At 36.4% G+C, this 17,666-nt stretch overlaps 3 protein-coding genes across 4 annotated transcripts; all 3 read left to right on the top strand.

The window, feature by feature from the left end:
• The first annotated feature begins 1,220 nt into the window (after positions 1 to 1,220).
• LOC116003065 (60S acidic ribosomal protein P1-like) lies at positions 1,221 to 2,048 on the top strand. Its single transcript, XM_031243246.1, has 3 exons — positions 1,221 to 1,382; positions 1,471 to 1,683; positions 1,781 to 2,048. The coding sequence occupies exons 1-3, from the start codon at positions 1,314 to 1,316 to the stop codon at positions 1,832 to 1,834; spliced, it is 336 nt and encodes a 111-aa protein (XP_031099106.1). The 5' UTR covers positions 1,221 to 1,313; the 3' UTR covers positions 1,835 to 2,048.
• Positions 2,049 to 3,826: 1,778 nt separating this feature from the next.
• LOC116002822 (PH, RCC1 and FYVE domains-containing protein 1) lies at positions 3,827 to 9,271 on the top strand. The gene is made up of 9 exons (XM_031242988.1): positions 3,827 to 4,153; positions 4,497 to 4,583; positions 5,221 to 5,310; positions 5,466 to 5,552; positions 5,646 to 5,750; positions 6,095 to 8,146; positions 8,226 to 8,372; positions 8,499 to 8,869; positions 8,949 to 9,271. The coding sequence occupies exons 1-9, from the start codon at positions 4,118 to 4,120 to the stop codon at positions 9,103 to 9,105; spliced, it is 3,132 nt and encodes a 1,043-aa protein (XP_031098848.1). The 5' UTR covers positions 3,827 to 4,117; the 3' UTR covers positions 9,106 to 9,271.
• A 2,205-nt stretch (positions 9,272 to 11,476) lies between these two features.
• Positions 11,477 to 17,159, top strand: LOC116002495 (putative E3 ubiquitin-protein ligase XBAT35). Of its 2 annotated transcripts, XM_031242641.1 has the most exons (11): positions 11,477 to 11,832; positions 12,337 to 12,451; positions 13,351 to 13,431; positions 13,555 to 13,643; positions 13,756 to 13,847; positions 14,220 to 14,301; positions 14,894 to 14,996; positions 15,089 to 15,163; positions 15,773 to 15,858; positions 16,050 to 16,754; positions 16,899 to 17,159. In XM_031242641.1, the coding sequence occupies exons 1-10, from the start codon at positions 11,731 to 11,733 to the stop codon at positions 16,716 to 16,718; spliced, it is 1,494 nt and encodes a 497-aa protein (XP_031098501.1). In that variant the 5' UTR covers positions 11,477 to 11,730; the 3' UTR covers positions 16,719 to 16,754; positions 16,899 to 17,159. The 2 variants fall into 2 exon arrangements, with proteins under 2 accessions (XP_031098501.1, XP_031098502.1); XM_031242642.1 differs by lacking the exon at positions 15,089 to 15,163 and having other exon boundaries at positions 11,478 to 11,832.
• Positions 17,160 to 17,666: the final 507 nt, after the last annotated feature.

Below are 17,666 nucleotides of genomic sequence, written 5' to 3'. Positions count from 1 at the left end.
AACTTTAGGTCGTGTTGATTTGAGCCATGCGCACACACCAAGAGATTGCACTCCCAGTTCTCTATAGTTCTGGTATTCCCTTCCCCCAAGCCCAATTCTCTATCTCTATCCCTGTCCCCATCCCCTTCCCCACATTCGGGGTATATATATCAGTGCAGGCAGGGTGTTCCCTGCCCCCATTCCCCTGGTCAGGGTGGGGAAATTGGGTAGCTTGTCGAGTCCTAATACAATGGCCATCTGAACAACCATCTGGTGGTCTCCTTGATTCTATTGGGGAAAGGAGATGCAAGAACAGAGCATATGAAATTATAAACAGCTGCTTTGTTCTATGCTTTTTTTTTTCAAGCAGACATTGTCTACTAGTACTATAAGGTCTTTATATGATGAAAGAATATGTAATATAAAGCTTGCAACATTTAACCACCTGTTTAGTAAAGGATTTTTCTTACATTTATTCATTTCTTTTTGGTTAGTGATTGGGGTTGGAATAGAAGGCCATGGCACTGTCTGGTTATTGAGAAAGACACCATAACATATTGCCAGTCTTTTTGAAAAACATATTGCCAGTTTTATGCACGCAAATTATACAATGCACCATCTTCACAAAAGACAACATAAATGACTGCTATGGAGGAAGGGGATGTGATAAAAACAACTAGCTGCTAGCTCCATTAACATATAACTTTAACAGTTAGTAAAATATTCACCAAAATTTATTAACCCCGTAAGTTGCAATGAGTACAAAAACAAATAGGAATAAATGGTTATCAAATATAATGACATCCAAAGCATAATATGAAAAATAAAAATCAAAATAATATGAAAAATAAAAATCAAAACAAAAATTTAAATTGGACAAAAGGAAGTTGGAGCAACCACAAAAACTTGTGTGAGCTTGTTCAGCATGAGGTGTGTAATACTTTTTAATGAATTCATAATGTGACTTTCGTTCATTAGGTGCATGAATTGGTTCCGCTACAAATTGAAAATAAAATTTATTTACCAATTAGATATTGCTGCATCATAAGAAATAAATTAGATCAAAAAAGAAATTAGAGACCTATAGCATTACTCTATAATTTTTTTTTTTTTGGTGGGGATTACTCTATAATAATTTATGCAAATAAGTTATTAAAGATGCTATTATAGCTATATTCACATGAACTAATAAGGCCCAAAACGGCCCATTATATCCAACCCTTGTAAATATATAGTTTCACTCTTTCAGAAAACCCTAGCACCGTATCACGCTAGCAGAGTAGCAGCAAGAAATCCATAGTAGCATTGGTATACCTGTAGATTGAAGATCGAAAATGTCGATCGGAGAACTCGCCTGTACCTATGCTGCTTTGATTCTCCACGACGATGGAATCCCCGTTACTGTAATCTATTGATCTTAACAAATTTGTTATGAAATTTGCAAATTTTTTAGTCCCTCCCTGATGTTTTTGCAACGTTTGGGATTTGCAGGCGGAGAAGATTGCTGCACTTGTGAAGTCAGCTAATGTCACCGTGGAGTCGTACTGGCCTAGCCTCTTCGCCAAGCTCTGTGAGAAGAGGAACATTGAGGATCTCATCATGAACGTCGGCGCCGGTGGTGGTGGTGGCGCTGTTGCCGTTGCTGCTCCTGCTGCCGGTGGTGCTGCCCCTGCCGCAGCTGCTCCAGCTGCTGAGGAAAAGAAGGTATGTATACTTAAACTGACTATAATTCAATGGATATATGCTAGTGATATATGTTAAGAAATATTTATATGTGATTCCAATTGATTTGTAATTCCAGGAAGAACCTAAGGAAGAGAGTGACGATGACATGGGATTCAGCTTGTTCGATTAGGAGGTGCATTAGTATTGTTACAAGGATAATAGTTTCTTGTTTATGCTTTAAGACATTTCTCAGTTGTATACCTATTTTCTGGACCTCTATTACCTAACAAGTTTTGTTTTTATTGATTGCTGTTTCTTTCTTTTTGCAACTCTGTCGAATTTGATTGTATTCTGCTATGACTTCTTGGCCAACCTTGAATGAGATGAAATTGCTTCCTTGGTAATTGGTGTTTTTATTTAGGAACCAGGCCAATCCGAAAACTGGCAACTGGTGGTTCATATATTTTATAAATTCTTGAGAATAATTTGCAATCATGTGTACATCCTTCATTAGGAAATTATTTGGCATGGTGTTATGGTACTGGTTCTTTTGAATTCTGATGCAATGAAGTGCTGCCATATTTTGTAAATGGATTATAGCATATTTGTTATGCAAGAATTGCAGCTAATTTACTGATTTGAACTTCTTTTGCATTCTTTGGAGTGTGATATTATGTCATTTTGAGGACAATAACATGGCAACAATAGTATTTGATGATAATGGTGTTTTGGATTGGATTTCCTTTTCTTTTTTTCCTCCCTCTCAGCCTATTCTGTATTTTCTTTGGGTGCTATGAAATTGGTAGTTGAGATAAAATATAGAAAGCCCATTGTTGGGGTTTATCCACCAAGCTTTTGACAATGTGATTTCTGAATTCTGAAGAACTGTTTGTCTGACTCTGAAGTTGATCACCACTTTTTAGTACATGAAGAAACCATTGCCATTTGTTTCTTTTTCCTCCAAATTCTTTGAGCATTAACTATGGATAATTTATTTAAAAGTTTTATATTGCTTTTGTTGTTATCACTGGCATGCAATCAAAGCCTGCTTTCTACTAGTTGAAAAGCTTTAATTTTAATAAAATCCATATCTGGCTTTTTGGCTAACTACTAAATCAACCAGATTACATATACTATACTGAAACTATTGAGCAACAGCAATTATATGTGTATATGTTATACATTAATATAAAGTTAACTAAATCACTATGTATTGCAACAAAGCCCAATTTTCATTGAGTTAGTAGAGTTGTAGAGGATCAAAACATGTGCTCATTTATCATACATCTCATCACCTCACAATCTAACTTGGGTAAAGAAGTTTCAAAGATTGTCATTTGTGTGTTCAAGTCATAAGGGGGAGATAATTCTTTTCCCTGGTTCTTTCCTTGACAACTTTCTATGATTTTTCATCTTTTGTAGTTCTTCCTCTAATGATTTTTCATGATATTCTCTCTTTTGGGCTCTAATGTTATATTAACTTTCAAAAGAGGAAATCATTTGATTCATTTCCTCATCCCATCAATTAAAAAAAACAACCACATCTAAATTAATTAGATTGTTAGTCTAATAATCATAATGTTCCATGTTTAACTTCTAATAGGACATATGCTATATAAACTATATATTTACTTATGAAGTGACTCTTTTGTGAGACTATTTCATGGATCCCTTATCCAATACATGAGATAGGTCAGATCAATATGAGAATGGGAAAATGTAATATTTTTAAGAAAAAATATAATATTTTTAAATTATAATGTTAAATATTACATCATTCCAACATTATATTTTTCCTCAAAATATTGTTCTTTCCTTTATAAATAACAAACATTTTATTCTTTAATATTTTTCAGTATACGTATTATATTATCATATGGATTGGAAGAAAAAGTTGTTACACAAACTTTTGCGAAGGAAAATATAATAAGAGCTCGTAATTTTGGTTCAATAGTAATTAGTTTGTAATAGTGAAATGGAATGAGTAATTAATTACAAGGTGATTAAGATGGCCAAATAAGCGCGCCAAAGTCGGCCCCCTTTGTATTGAGCTGCAAACGTTCTCCTAAACTCATGTCTCACTTTCTCTCTCCTCTGTTCTCTCTCTCTCTCTGCAATCTGCATGCGCATGCGTTTCTGATCTGTTCCAATCACACGATTACCCATTTCCGATCACGCCCAATCCAACATGAATTCGCACGAAATCTCCAAAATTTCTTCACATTTTCGGTGATTTAGAGAATGGGTCATTATCAGCTGAATCAGGAAAAACTTTAAACCACAATTATGCTCTTTGCGATCCTATGGGTCGAAAATTGGAGCTGAAGTTTTCCTGAAGAAGAAGAAGAAGTGTAGTCCAGGGAAGTTGATGGTAGGCCGAGGAAGATTGTATTTGTATCTATGATGACTAAGCGAATGGTTGGGTCAAATAGGCTTCTCCGGTGGTGGCTAACCAATAATTGTTTCAGATGGAATGGCAGATCCTGTTAGTATTGGCAGCAATGACCAGGTTTGTCACTCCCCAGCCCATAACTGTGGAATAAGAAACACTTATTTGCCTCAATTTCATGCACGGGTAGCGCAGTTTGTTCCGGTGTATTAAGCCCGGCAGTTGTGAGAGTTAAACTCAATGTGTGGTGAATTCTTTCTTTGATGAACACTCTGGCCTAATGGACCGCTGAGTTACTGTGAATTATAACCTCCACAAATCCTGACGAGCCAGGATATGGAGGCGGGGGCGAGATTTCGCCTTTTGTGAGCTTGTTTGATGCATATCACAGTGCACTGCATTTTTTAATTTTTATGAATTGTTGGTTAATATATGTGATAATTTTTGGTATGTTCCTCTGAAGGGACTTCTTGCTTTGAAGAAAGGCACTCAACTGGTAAAGTATAGTAGGAAGGGGAAGCCAAAGTTGTGTACTTTCAGACTTTCTTCGGTAATGATTGTTCTGTTTTGAGTTTGAGTATAGGAATAATATAATATTCCAAGAAAACTTCTTGGAGCAATGTGATCATTGATATTTGCATTTCATCTCACTGCCTTGTTAGCTGCTCATCTCATTTCCAAAATCACAAAGTTGTTGCCACTTTTAGGAAGTACTTTCAGCTCAAGAACAAAAGTCATTGATAAAATACATATTGGGGGTGTTTGGTAAATAGCTGTTAGCTGATTGGGTTAGTCGGTTTTATTAGTTGATAGCATTAGCTGATTGTAGAAAGATGTTTGGTAAATAGCTGTTAGCTGATTACATGCAAACTACTATTTCAAACATTATTGAATTCACTAATAATTAGAATGTTGACCAGGATATAATTATGTGGCTAGGTGTAGTTTATGATTCTTTATGAAATTAGTTGCAAAAGATAGAAGCTTGTCATATGCCAATGTCAAAATGCAAAATTTCAATGTTCCTCAATGATATATGAATCAATAATCTCAAGTGTAATTAAGTTCCAGAAGATAGAAGTGTTTTATATGCTGAAATCAAAATATGAAATGAAATTTTGTTATTCTTAGTGATACATGAATCTATACTCTTTATTGTAAGATTGCCTATTTGATGATATTTTCAGGATGAAAAGACCCTGATCTGGTACTCTCGTGGTTCAGAGAGGAATCTAAATTTAACTAAAGTTTCAAAAATTATTCCTGGGCAGAGAACAGTGAGTTAGCATATCAAATCTCTTTTGGGGGAATTGATGATTATATACTTATATTTTCTTTTAGCTTGCTTTATCTGTTTGACGATATCTAGAATGTTTCCAACTATCTGCAAGATAGAATATTGAACTTTTAGTTTGTGACTATGTTTATGCAGCCTGTATTCAAAAGATTTCTTCGTCCAGAAAAGGATTACTTATCTTTTTCTCTTATATACAACAATGGTGACAGATCTCTTGATCTGGTAAGTTTATATTCAAAGTTCATATTTTGAACCAAAAATTGATTACAACAAAATTTAGCATGATGGAAGCATAAAACTGTTACCATTTTGCAGATTTGCAAGGACAACGAGGAAGCAGAGGTTTGGATTGCTGGACTGACAGCCTTAATTCCAAATCACCAAACTCGCAATAGACGCACTCATAGTGAAATTTCAGATGTACAGAATTCTCACCATTGCTTTTAAATATGAAGTCATGAACAATTATTGTTTTGATAATACTAGTTCGAACTCCTGTCTTTCCCAAATCATCATTTGGATTCCAGACGTTCACAGTCCCGCCACTAGATTTCAAACTATTTAAACCTATAATTGATCATCTTTGTGGGTTGAGGAGAATTTGAACTTGCTAGTAGAAAACTTGCCCATCAAAAACTAATACGAACTTCATTACAGTTGCTTGCTTATGTGTTGGGGGTACTAAATTATGATATGATTTTATATGCCACTGAATTATGGATGAGATCTTTCAAACATGTAACCTGTTGATGCTTTATTTGCAGTTCCATGATGGTGGGCGCCCATTTGGTGGAACATTAGACTGCACTTCTACCGTTAATCGAGATCGGATCTCAATTGACATTTCTCGTGAAACTAACCTGAATTTTCCAAGTTCAGATGTGGGATCAGAACGACCAAGTATGCAAGTAAGAGGAGATGGTTTCCGTGTTAGTGTTTCGAGTACTCCGAGTTGTTCAAGTGGAGGTTCTGGGGTGGATGACATAGAATCTTTAGGAGATGTTTATCTTTGGGGGGAAGTTTGGTGTGATGGCACATCGAAAGATGCATCTGGCAATCCAATTCCAATAAAACAGGATGTGCTTTCACCTAAACCATTGGAGTCTAATGTGGTCCTTGATGTTCACCAAATTGCGTGTGGTGTTCGACATATTGCTCTTGTCACGAGGCAAGGCGAGGTTTTTACGTGGGGAGAGGAATCGGGAGGCAGGCTTGGCCATGGAGTTGAAAAGGACTTTAGCCGTCCTCGCCTAGTTGAATTCCTGGCAGTTACTAGTGTTGATTTTGTTGCATCCGGTGAGCATCATACTTGCGCTGTGTCTCAATCTGGCGATTTGTATACCTGGGGTAACGGTGCTCATAATGCTGGAATTCTTGGCCGAGGAAATGACGTTAGCCACTGGATACCTAAGAGACTTTCGGGTGCACTAGAAGGCCTTCAAGTTCTATCCGTCGCCTGTGGCACATGGCATTCAGCTTTGTCTACTATCAGCGGCAAAGTATTTACTTTCGGTGATGGAACTTTCGGGGTCCTAGGTCATGGCAATCGCCAAACCGTTCCATTTCCAAGGGAAGTTCAGTCATTGAATGGGCTCAAAACTATAAAAGTTGCATGTGGTGTATGGCACACTGCAGCAATTGTAGAAGTCAGCAGCCCGTCTGGTTCAACTTCAAATGTCTCGTCTAGAAAATTATTCACCTGGGGCGATGGAGATAAGAACCGATTAGGCCATGGAAACAAGAACGCTTATCTAGTCCCGACTTGTGTTTCTGCTCTTATAGACTATAATATCCACCAGATAGCGTGTGGACATAACAATACCGTTGCACTCACAACATCCGGCCATGTCTTCACAATGGGAAGTAATGCATATGGTCAGCTGGGAAATCCACAGGCCGATGGGAAATTACCTGGTGTCGTGCAAGATAAATTGGTCGGTGAATTCGCTGAGGATATAGCATCCGGGGATTTCCATGTTGCTGTCCTGACTTCAAGAAGCGAAGTTTTCACGTGGGGGAGAGGTGCAAATGGAAGATTAGGCCACGGGGATGCAGAAGACCGTAACATTCCTACATTCGTTGAAGGTTTGAAAGATAGGCATGTGAAGAACATTGCTTGTGGCTCGAATTATACAGCAAGTATTTGCATTCATAAGGTTTCTGGAGCAGATCAATCAATCTGCACCGGTTGCAGGCAAGCATTTGGTTTTACTCGAAAGAGGCATAACTGTTATAACTGCGGCCTCGTTCATTGCCATGCTTGCAGTTCCAAAAAGGCGCTGAGAGCCGCGTTGGCCCCAACACCAGGGAAACCACACCGCGTTTGTGACTGTTGTTATTTGAAGCTTAAAAACAAGGCTGCTGAAGGGCAATCCTTGCCTTACACCAAAGTGGCTACCCCTTCCAGGCAATTAGATGGCTGTAGATCAGATAGGCCCGAGGTGAGGAGATCAAGTATTCTTCTGTCCACCAAGGTGGAGCCTGTGAAATACCTCGAGGTCAGGTCTACAAATCCCGGAACTAAACTAGCCTCTTATAATATCGTGAGAGCTTCTCAAGTTCCTTCGCATTTGCAACTGAAAGACATTGCTTTCCCGAGTTCATTCAGTGTTCTTCAGAATGCTTCGAAGCCTGTTAGGAGAAAAACACCATCACAGCCGTCTCCATCCAACTCGAGACCCGCTTTACCATACTCCTCGAGAAGACCAACCCCTCCACGCTTACCTCCTCCTCCTGTGTTTTCGAGAGGCATGGCTGACAGCTTTAAGAAGACAAATGAGGTTTTGAACCAAGAAGTTAATAAGCTTCAATTCCAGGTATGATTTGTAAGAATTAGCTTGTTTTTCATTACTTATTTACTGGTTGCTATGTGCTATTTATGTTTTCTTATTGCAGGTAAAAAATGTAAAGCAGAAAAGTGATCTTAAGGATACAGAAATCCAGAAATTGAAAAGAAAAGCCCAAGAAACCGCTGCATTGGCAACAGAGAGATTAACCAAGTGCAGTGCTGCAATTGAAACCGTGAAATCCATCAGTGCTCAAGTAATTCTCGTATCCACCTTACAATTACTATCCCGAATAATATAGGCTCTATCATCTCTCTTAAGTCTTGTGCTGACCCGCAAACGACCAAGAAGCGTGCCACTAAATTTTCCTTTTGTTGATCAGTTGAAAGAGGTGACAGAAAAGCTGCCCTCCGATATTGCTGAAACAGTTTCCATTAGCTCCATCCAAGATCAAGTTGAATCGTTTCTGAATACCATTGAGGCTCAGGCCTCCGAGGAAAAAATTGTTTCGACTAGTGAGTCTGCTGTAGGATTCTCGGAGACTCCAAATAGTGTATATGGAACTCCACAGGAAAACAATCAATCATCCAATCAGGAAACGAGAGGTGCAAATCAATCAAGTGTAGAAGGGAGCACGGGTTCACCCAAAGTTAAAGGACAAAATGAAGTTATTGAACAATTCGAATCAGGTGTTTATGTAACGCTCCTTCAACTTACAAATGGTACCAAGATCTTCAAGCGAGTTAGATTCAGGTAACTTCTAAATCAATTTCAAACGACCTGCTAGAACGTTACTCCAGTTAACTGATTAAAAGTTAAAACGTTTCTACAGTAAACGAAGGTTTGCAGAGCAGCAGGCAGAAGAATGGTGGAAAGAAAACAAAGACAGGCTGCTGAAAAGGTACCTCCCGTCTAGGACAAACAACGCAACCACAGAATCATCCTCCAGTACTCCCCCAGCATCCGAGGAAAGTAAAGAAACAACTTAACTTTTGGTAGAAACAGAACTTTTTCTCGTCTTCTTTTTTTTTGTCCAGTTAATTTAGAACTCATCATAGAACTAGATTTTTAACTTAGCTACAAGAAGTTGGGATGCAAGGTGCTAGGATAGCACAGCCATATGACTGCACGGTTTATAGATACCGACTTCGATCTGTTTCTTAAATATACTGACATCTATTGGAATAGAGCAGCCTGGATTTTCGTTTTCAAGAATAAGAAAGAGAAGCAAAGATGATTATGCATTGGTTGAGGAGAGGGATTGAGAGAGAAAAGTTTTGATATTTAAGCAGTGCAGTCTCTTAGTTGTACAAGAGAAGATGAGAAATGTAAGGCAGGCTATATAATATGATGATTGTTGTCATTTGTTTGCAGGAAAAGAATTTCTGTGTTGAATCACTGTATTTATAGTCATTTTTGTAGTTTTTAAGAAATCAAACAATGAACATTGTCAATTTGCAATTTGTGCTGCTACTAAAATATTTTAGTTGAGTTATATTAGGTATGCCAATAAGTTTTATACTATTTTTAATACTTTACTAATTGATATGGGTGTTAAGTGATCCTCTTTCTTAGGGGTGTCAAGGTGGGTCGAAGTCCGCGGGCCAACCCTAAGTTATCCAGCAGTGGGGCGGGTTAGGGCCTAGAAATGTTTGCCTGCAAAAATGCGGGGCTCGTGGGCTTGGCGAGCTTGGCGGGGCCCGCTGGCTTTTCTAAAATAAAATAAAATTATATATATATATGTGTGTGTGTGTGTTACTCAGCAAGGCAGAACGCTGAAATTATTATTATTATTATTATTATTTTGAGAGTTAGTTGAAATTGTACAAATGTAGATAAGATAGTAGTGAACTGTAAATATGTTGACATGACACTAGATTCAACTTTTAAAAGTGATAGGGATATTGATAGCTGTAGGAAAATCCATTTTGTTTTACTTTTTTTTTTTTTTTTTCAATGAATCATAATTAGAATGAAAATAGAGTAAAGTTTGTTACGATCTGAAGCATCTTTTATTCAATTATGTAGTTGTGGGTATTGAATATCACATCGTAATTAATTAATATTTGTTTGGCTGTTATTGTCAACAATTATTTCTTTTAAAGAGACTCATTAATCTTTTTAAAAAAAAAAAAAAAAAGACAAGTCACCAAAAAAAAACACATTTTCTATTCTGTTTTATGTTTATTTTAGAAAATAAAATTCTTTTACAGAAAATCAGAAATGCACTTAAAAACTTCTCTATCTACAATTCTACATCACACAATGAACACAAGTTCTACATTTAAAGGTACCTCATTTTAACACTTAAGTGCGTGATTTTACCACTTAAAGTGCGCCTTTGTAACACTTAAGGTGCGTGATTTTACCATTTAAGGTGCGTCTTTGTAACACTTAAGGTACGTCATTTTTGACACTAAAAGTGCGCCATTTTAACACTTAAGGTGCGTCATTTTAACATTTATGATTTGTGATGGTCTCACATCAATTTCTTTGCAGATACTATAATCGCAAGTCGCACGAGCAACCTTTTATTAGTCATTCCCTCACTTTACTAATCTCACAACTATCTTTCTAGATATTATAATTGCGAGTCGCACAAGTGATCTTTTAGTCATTTTCCCATTTTAGTGTGCGCACAAAGAGTCCAACCTACACCTTGCTTCAACTTGGAGAGCCCAACTTCTACCTCGGGAAATCAACTCCAAGTAGGGGAGTCCAACTCCAATGATGTTTGAGGTAGCGAGATAAAGTTGAAACCTCTACCTTGCTGCCTCCAGCTATGATTTTAAGTTAGATAAACAACCACTTGTAATTCCTTGTAGAAAAATGTTTGTACAGTCAAATTAATACAAAGAGTATGTTTGGTTCAAACACTGAAATTCGAATGATAATGAGAATCAAATACTTAGTCATGGTAATAGATTTAAATAGAAAGATACTATTTAGTTGGTAGTAAATAGGAATTGAAATAAAAACTAATAAGTAAATAATTAATTAAAATAAAAATAAGTAAATATATAAAGTGTATATTATATAAATATACACACACCCACACGGCCACTTGTGTGTTAAAGTTTCATATTTAATGCATTGACAATAAAATTTTTTCCTTCCTCAATTTTTGTTTCATTATTTAAAAGTATGACAAAAACAACTATAATAAATTTTATAATTATTATTTTTGAATACTGCTGACCCTATTACAATGTAGTAGATTTACGTCTCATTTTCATTTGAGAGAGTTACAAAAGTGTTAAGTAATTTACCAAAATATGCAAGCAAACATTATAATATGTATCAAAATCTCATAATAAAGTAAAAAATTATCCAGTCAAAAACACCCAAAATGTCAATAGCTTAGCGGCTTTGATAATGTCGCCTAGTACGTGTTTCTTCTTCACGAAGGTAAGGCAAGGTCTTCCATAGTTCCCTTTCCCAGTATTTAGAGCTCTGACCCCACAATTTTCTCAACGACCACTACAAAGCCCGAAAGCTTTTTGTTCGCTTCATCTTTCCACACAGTTCAGGTTACTTGTAACCAGCGGCCAGAGGCCCTTTCTTCTTTTGTCGATTTCTTCCCTAAACATTTTCAGAAAAAAGAGAGATAAAAGATGGGGCAACAGCAATCAAAGGACGAACTTCTGTATCAGCAAGTGAATTATGGTAATATCGAAGGTATCAAAGCTCTTCGCAGCGATGGCGCTGGCCTTGAGGTATATTATATACACTTGTATCTGTATGTCTGGTTTTGCTTTTCTTGTGTTGTTTTGATGATTTTGTCTGAAATGGTTCAATAGGTATGCACTGAATTTGATGAGAGTCAATTGCTGTAGCGAGAATGATGTTTTACTTGCTGAATTTGATGATTTTGGGAAGAGAGAATGATGTTTTACTTACTGAATTGTTAGAAGAAAAAGTGACGTTAGTTAAATTGATTAATTAAAACTTCGTAATTTTAACTTCAAATTAGCCTCTTTTTTTTTTTTTTTTTTTCTGAAATTGATTATTAGGAATTATATGTTTTTATGATAACTACGGAGTATATGTTTGCAGAATTATTTGAGCCTCTTAGTGTAAATCAGTAAATGCCTCTCGGTTCTACTGAAAAAATAAAAGAAAAAAGAAAAAAGAAAAAAAAAAAGAAGATCATCTTTGCTTATATTGGTTGCCAATTTAGAAAAATTGGGGTAGATACTAATGGCAGTTTTGGTTTTCAGTGGATGGATAGTGAGGGAAAGACTCCACTGATAGTGGCTTGCATGAATCCCCAGCTTATTAATGTTGCAAAGACATTGATCGAGTTGGGTGCGAATGTGAATGCTTATCGTCCAGGTAATGTGCTCTGGCATCTTTCACGGGGTTTCTAATTTTTATCATTTTCTTTGTCTGTCTGTAATGTTTATGTGAGGGTACATATTAAAAAAAAAGTTCATACGAGGATTGCAAAAGAGAAAGAATGGGGAGAATATGAATCCTGTGGATGGTCACACAATATGAGGATTTCACATTTATTTTCCTCATTGCATACACCAGCTCTTTTGCATTTAACCACATATGAAGTCATTTTGATCCTGGCTTGTGTTACTATATAAACTTTGAAGCGTGGTGATGGATGCTCTAGTACCAAATATTAGTAAAAATTACATCTGGATAAGTGAAATCAAGTTGGGTATGTAATGGAAATATGAAATATCAATATAAATGATCAGATTCTATTTTAAGAATAATGTAAATAAAGAGTGGCTTATTTCTTCCCTGGTTTTGATTCTCCCCTGCTAATATAGTAGATTTTAAGAAAGCATGAAATGAATGGCAATTTGACACATTTTCTTTTAGCTGGTTCGTTGGTTGATGGCTCTACTATTTTAACACAACTTATGGCTAAAAAATAAGCATGGTTCATAAGAGCTCATAAGATCTAAGCTAGTTCATTATGTTTACAACTTATCCTTAAGCAACTAATAGCTAATTATTAAGTTTGTAATTACAGTCATTCAGTCACTTAGAATAATAATCTTTTGTATTAACTATTAAGTAAAAGTTAATAATCTCAAGGTCTTTCAAACAGCCTGATGATATAGACCCTAATGCATGATATGGACTTATAATATTTTGAAGTTGGTTTCTTGCTAAAACCCCTTTCCCAACACATAGGTCATATTCAATAACCAGTTTTGGCAGCTTCAGTTTAAATTACTTTTAGTTGCCTTAATTTTCTGCTATTCTTCTAGGTCGCCATGCTGGTACTCCCTTACATCATGCTGCAAAAAGAGGCCTTGATCAGACTGTCAAGTTACTTCTTTCACATGGAGGTGTGTAGTAAGAACTGAATGTGCTTCTGCAGAAAATGAAATATCAACGCTGAAATATTTCCTCTTCTGTAAGTATTTAGGGAAAAACAATTTTTTGACAACTCATATTTATATGAATTTTAGCAAATGCTTTGGTGATGAATGATGACTGTCAAACTCCACTGGATGTTGCAAGAATCAAGGGGTTCAGCAATGTTGTCCGGGCAATTGAGGTACCTTTTTGCATCTCATGGTTTAGGCTGTTAATTTGTGCTATATTACGATTGTCTTTTGCTTTTTGTATACTAATGCACTACTTCAATTATCTGTTTAATGCCTCTGTAGAGCCACATCTGTTTATTCTCTGGTTGGCTAAGGGAGCTTTATGGGCCAGGATTTCTTGATCTGCTTGCACCACAGTTGCTTTCGAGAAAAGTGTGGGTACAATACCTAAGTGTTCTTTTATTGTATGATGCCTATGCAATGTCTTGGTTTGATGTGTTCCTTCTCTTGCATCCTTGCATTCTGGCTTCAAAGTCTGTCAGTAACATTGATTTCTCAAAAAACATGCATTCCTTCATACTCGAGCCTTGCCCCTAAAAGCTAGCTTATGATAACAAAATGGAGTGACCCAATTATTCAAGATGGTATACTAAGGCCTCTCTTGCTTGGTTTATCATCCTTTTTATTATATGTCTACTTAAAACACAGACAAATGGTTGCTTTATCTTACATTGTTTTGCTTAGAATATGATTAATTTTGTATTTATCAGGAAGACCTGACATGTTTGTTCTAATAACTTTTCCAGTTGGGTGGTTGTTTTACCATGTGGTTCCCGAAATCTCAGGAAGCCCTTCAAGTTGGAGCTTGCTATGTATGCAAGTGCACAGGTATGCAAAATTTTAATGTGTCATGTTGTGGAAAGTTAGGGATGCACTGTTTTTGTGAAAACAATCTGCCTATTTGCTATTTTCTGGTCATCTTGTGACTATCTTTGAATTCTTTCATTGATTGTTTGGTCAGCTTTATTTTTGAACTTGCTCCAAAAAGCAGAAGTTGGGCTAAAATGAAGCTTTTCTGAAAACCATCTTTTTGACAAATCCATCAGCTAGGCTAAATAAGTACTAAAAACAAACATGGATTTCAAAATGAGGGTGCTAACCTTGTTTGGAACCTTTTGGATATATGTTGAATCTACTTCATGTCCTTTATATCTTGTTTTTATTTTGTTTTATGTTTTTAAAATTGTGAAATGCATTTTATCAAACCAAAGCTATTTTTCATGTAAGAATATAGTGTATATCCTTTTGTAGTCTGGTAGGAAGTTGTGCCCAGATTAAATTCAGTGTGTGTTTCTATTTTATCAAAATGCAGGTCTTTTATACCAATTATAGCATTGTGTTTTGCTTCTTAAAACTAATATAATTATCACTTTTCTTCTTATTTTTTTTCCTTAAACTTCTGTGACATTTCTTTGACTAGGATGCTCAACCCCGCACAATTGTTGCACTGTGGAAGGCCAATTTGGAGGAACCCAATTTTAGTCAGTCTGATCCAATAGTGATTATATCAGATGTTTCCAACAGTAATTCTCTATCTTTGGCCATAATCAAGTTAATCTTCATTTTTCTAAATGCCAATCTAGGTAGATAATTGCTTCCCCTATTTCATGCATAGTCCCAAGGCGCTGGAGGCGAAGGAGAGGTATCATGGCCTCCCAACTTCCGGGGCATGGACCTCGAGGAGCTAGGCGTAAGTACAATTAATTGTGAAGTAGCTAAAACCCTATTATAGAAAGGTGCTAGAGGAGCGTCCAAGAAATTCTGAAGGTCGTTAGAGAAGTTCTGGCTTCAGTCATATCTATAAAAGATTTGTCCAAACCAGTACTGGAAGGCCACAACTCTAGGTGCATATTAGTTGTTGTCTCCTTGGATTAAAGAAATTCGCTTCTGTTCCTTCCATTCCTTGGTAACAATTTTAAGTTTCTCACCCAGTGCTTCCAATTCCTATGTCTTCTGATTAAGTCATTAAGTTTATCCTTGATGTTAGATAATATATTGAGCTTATTATAGGCATTTTGGGTTCACAAATATACAAATGCAAATTATTAAGGTGGACCGTGCCTTTGAATAATTTGATCTTCCGAAAATTTGATCCATCTTGGAAATTTACACGTTCTGCCATGCTTAGAAACTTTCTACAGCTTCCGGATTGTGTTTTTGTTCTGCTGGACCACCAAAGGATAGTTGGAGCCAGGAGAGAGCACCAATTTTTATATTCTTGATAATTTTGCTTCACGACTAGGCAGTCAAAATCTGGAGTACTTAATTTTACTGACTGTAATTTAAACATTCATTGCAGAACTACGGGTTAAACTTGGAGCTGTACAAGAAAGTGAAAAACAACAGTTGCAGTTGTTTTGCAATGCTTGCAAAGGAATTCCACAGGTGAAAGCCCAATCTTCTCTCAAGCAACTCTCCAAACGTATAAAAATTCCCAGAGACTACTTATGATAGGTTCATTTAAATCCCTTACCAGGGATTCAACATTCTGGAAATTTTACTGTCATGAATCATATTGCATCCTAAGCATTGTGCTATGCGGGTTTTGGAATCTCTAATTAGTGGTTTTAATCCAGGTCACTCACTCGGCATTTCCCTTCAATCCCCAAGTCCCTGTTCTTCCAGCAACGGCCCCTCCTGCCTTAGAGGACATGGAGTTGGCTATGGCTCTCAGCGCCTCCATGCAGCCTGCTACGCATGAAAGACCGCCTCTCCTAAATACGCACACAGGATCTGGAGCAGTTGCCTCCACAAGTCAGACCAACCCCGTGGTACTTACCGCTCAAACGAATATCATGGTGACTTCTACTCCCCAAAAGGGAAACGGTGATAGCTGTGAATTCGAAAAAGCTGGTCCATCCAGCAATGAGATTCAGCATAGCCAGACTTCCGTCATCCAAACAATGGTCGAGAGCCCTGTTCCCGCACCCATCCCCTCAGCTCCTACGATTACAGATGAGGAAATGGACAACGGTCCTATCCATTATCCTTCAATTGATGATAGCCCTGTTGATCTTTCTTCACAACCCGTCGAGAATGTAGCTGCTAAACCACATGAAGACAAAGATCAATCCGATGCTTCTTCGTGTGTTGTATGCTTGGATGCTCCAGCAGAGGGCGCTTGCATCCCATGTGGCCATATGGCTGGGTGCATGTCTTGTCTGGCTGAGATTAAGGCAAAGAAGTGGGGTTGCCCCGTCTGTCGTGCCAAGATCGATCAAGTGATAAGGGTATATGCTGTTTAACTGTTTCAAGAGGAAGCAATGGAACAAGTATATGTGGTAAGATTTACAGCTTTACTGGGGACATAGATTTTACTGTGCTATCCTGCATTAAGATTTGATTTAGTACCTTACTAGCAACTATGTTCTTCATACCAAGATAGATGTCTGATTCTTTACTTACCATTGATCCTTTTTTTACAGGAACAGCTACGATTGTGAGTTATCTTTGGTCTAAGAAGTATACTTTCACGGGGTAAAATTTATATTATTGCAATGTAATATCATACTAGAACTGCAGCAAATTGTCATTCAATGTGATTGTGGTATTGCTTCTATTTTGAAGGGGAAAAAGAATGTAAATAAATAAGAAAGAGAAATGAAAGATTGTAAATTTTTTGTGTAAAGTCACTAGACTATCATTGTTAAAAGTGATCATCCAATTAAGAAAAAGGGTTTGAAATGTGCTTGGTCTATAAATATTTTCATTTTGGAATGCTAATTGTTGTTTTTTTTTTTTTTTTTTTGGGAATTAAGTCCACTCTTGATCTTACAAGCAACCGGACAATTTTTATATTATTTCCATGATTTTTAATTTGATAAAATGGGATTCAAGTTTTGAAGATTAGTAATTTATAATGTTTTTTTTTTTTTTATAAGTTCGTTTCAGTATAGTGTTAATTTTTTTTTTTAAAAATAATAATGAACACTAATTTTTTGATATTTTTTATTTTTTACTTTTTATTCCTTTTAACCTTTTTAGTTGATTTTGATTCCATTCTTTTTAGAGGGATAAATTTGAAAAGAAAATTATGTCTTGTTTGTTTTTATGGAAGTTGTTTAAAATACAATTATTCTTTAGATGAAGTATTTGTATCATGTTGAATTCGAGAAATTGAAAGGCTTAACGGGTAGTAGAAGTAAAATATGTGAGGTAGTAGAAGTAAAATATGTGAGAAAGTCTCAGTTAAT

Source organism: Ipomoea triloba, chromosome 13 (assembly GCF_003576645.1).
Source record: "Ipomoea triloba cultivar NCNSP0323 chromosome 13, ASM357664v1".
NCBI classification, from domain to species: Eukaryota; Viridiplantae; Streptophyta; class Magnoliopsida; order Solanales; family Convolvulaceae; genus Ipomoea; species Ipomoea triloba.
The sequence above is the reverse complement of the archived record's forward strand: the minus strand, read 5'-3'. Positions and strand labels throughout refer to the sequence as shown.

Coding starts and splice junctions, on each gene's coding strand:
- LOC116003065 (XM_031243246.1), top strand. CDS start 1,314: ATGTCGATCGGAGAACTCGCCTGTACCTATGCTGCTTTGATTCTCCAC. Junction 1,383..1,470: donor ACGATGGAATCCCCGTTACT/GTAATCTATTGA, acceptor TGGGATTTGCAG/GCGGAGAAGATTGCTGCACT. Junction 1,684..1,780: donor CAGCTGCTGAGGAAAAGAAG/GTATGTATACTT, acceptor TTGTAATTCCAG/GAAGAACCTAAGGAAGAGAG.
- LOC116002822 (XM_031242988.1), top strand. CDS start 4,118: ATGGCAGATCCTGTTAGTATTGGCAGCAATGACCAG. Junction 4,154..4,496: donor GTATTGGCAGCAATGACCAG/GTTTGTCACTCC, acceptor GTTCCTCTGAAG/GGACTTCTTGCTTTGAAGAA. Junction 5,311..5,465: donor TTATTCCTGGGCAGAGAACA/GTGAGTTAGCAT, acceptor ATGTTTATGCAG/CCTGTATTCAAAAGATTTCT.
- LOC116002495 (XM_031242641.1), top strand. CDS start 11,731: ATGGGGCAACAGCAATCAAAGGACGAACTTCTGTATCAGCAAGTGAAT. Junction 13,432..13,554: donor GTTACTTCTTTCACATGGAG/GTGTGTAGTAAG, acceptor TATGAATTTTAG/CAAATGCTTTGGTGATGAAT. Junction 14,302..14,893: donor CTATGTATGCAAGTGCACAG/GTATGCAAAATT, acceptor TTCTTTGACTAG/GATGCTCAACCCCGCACAAT.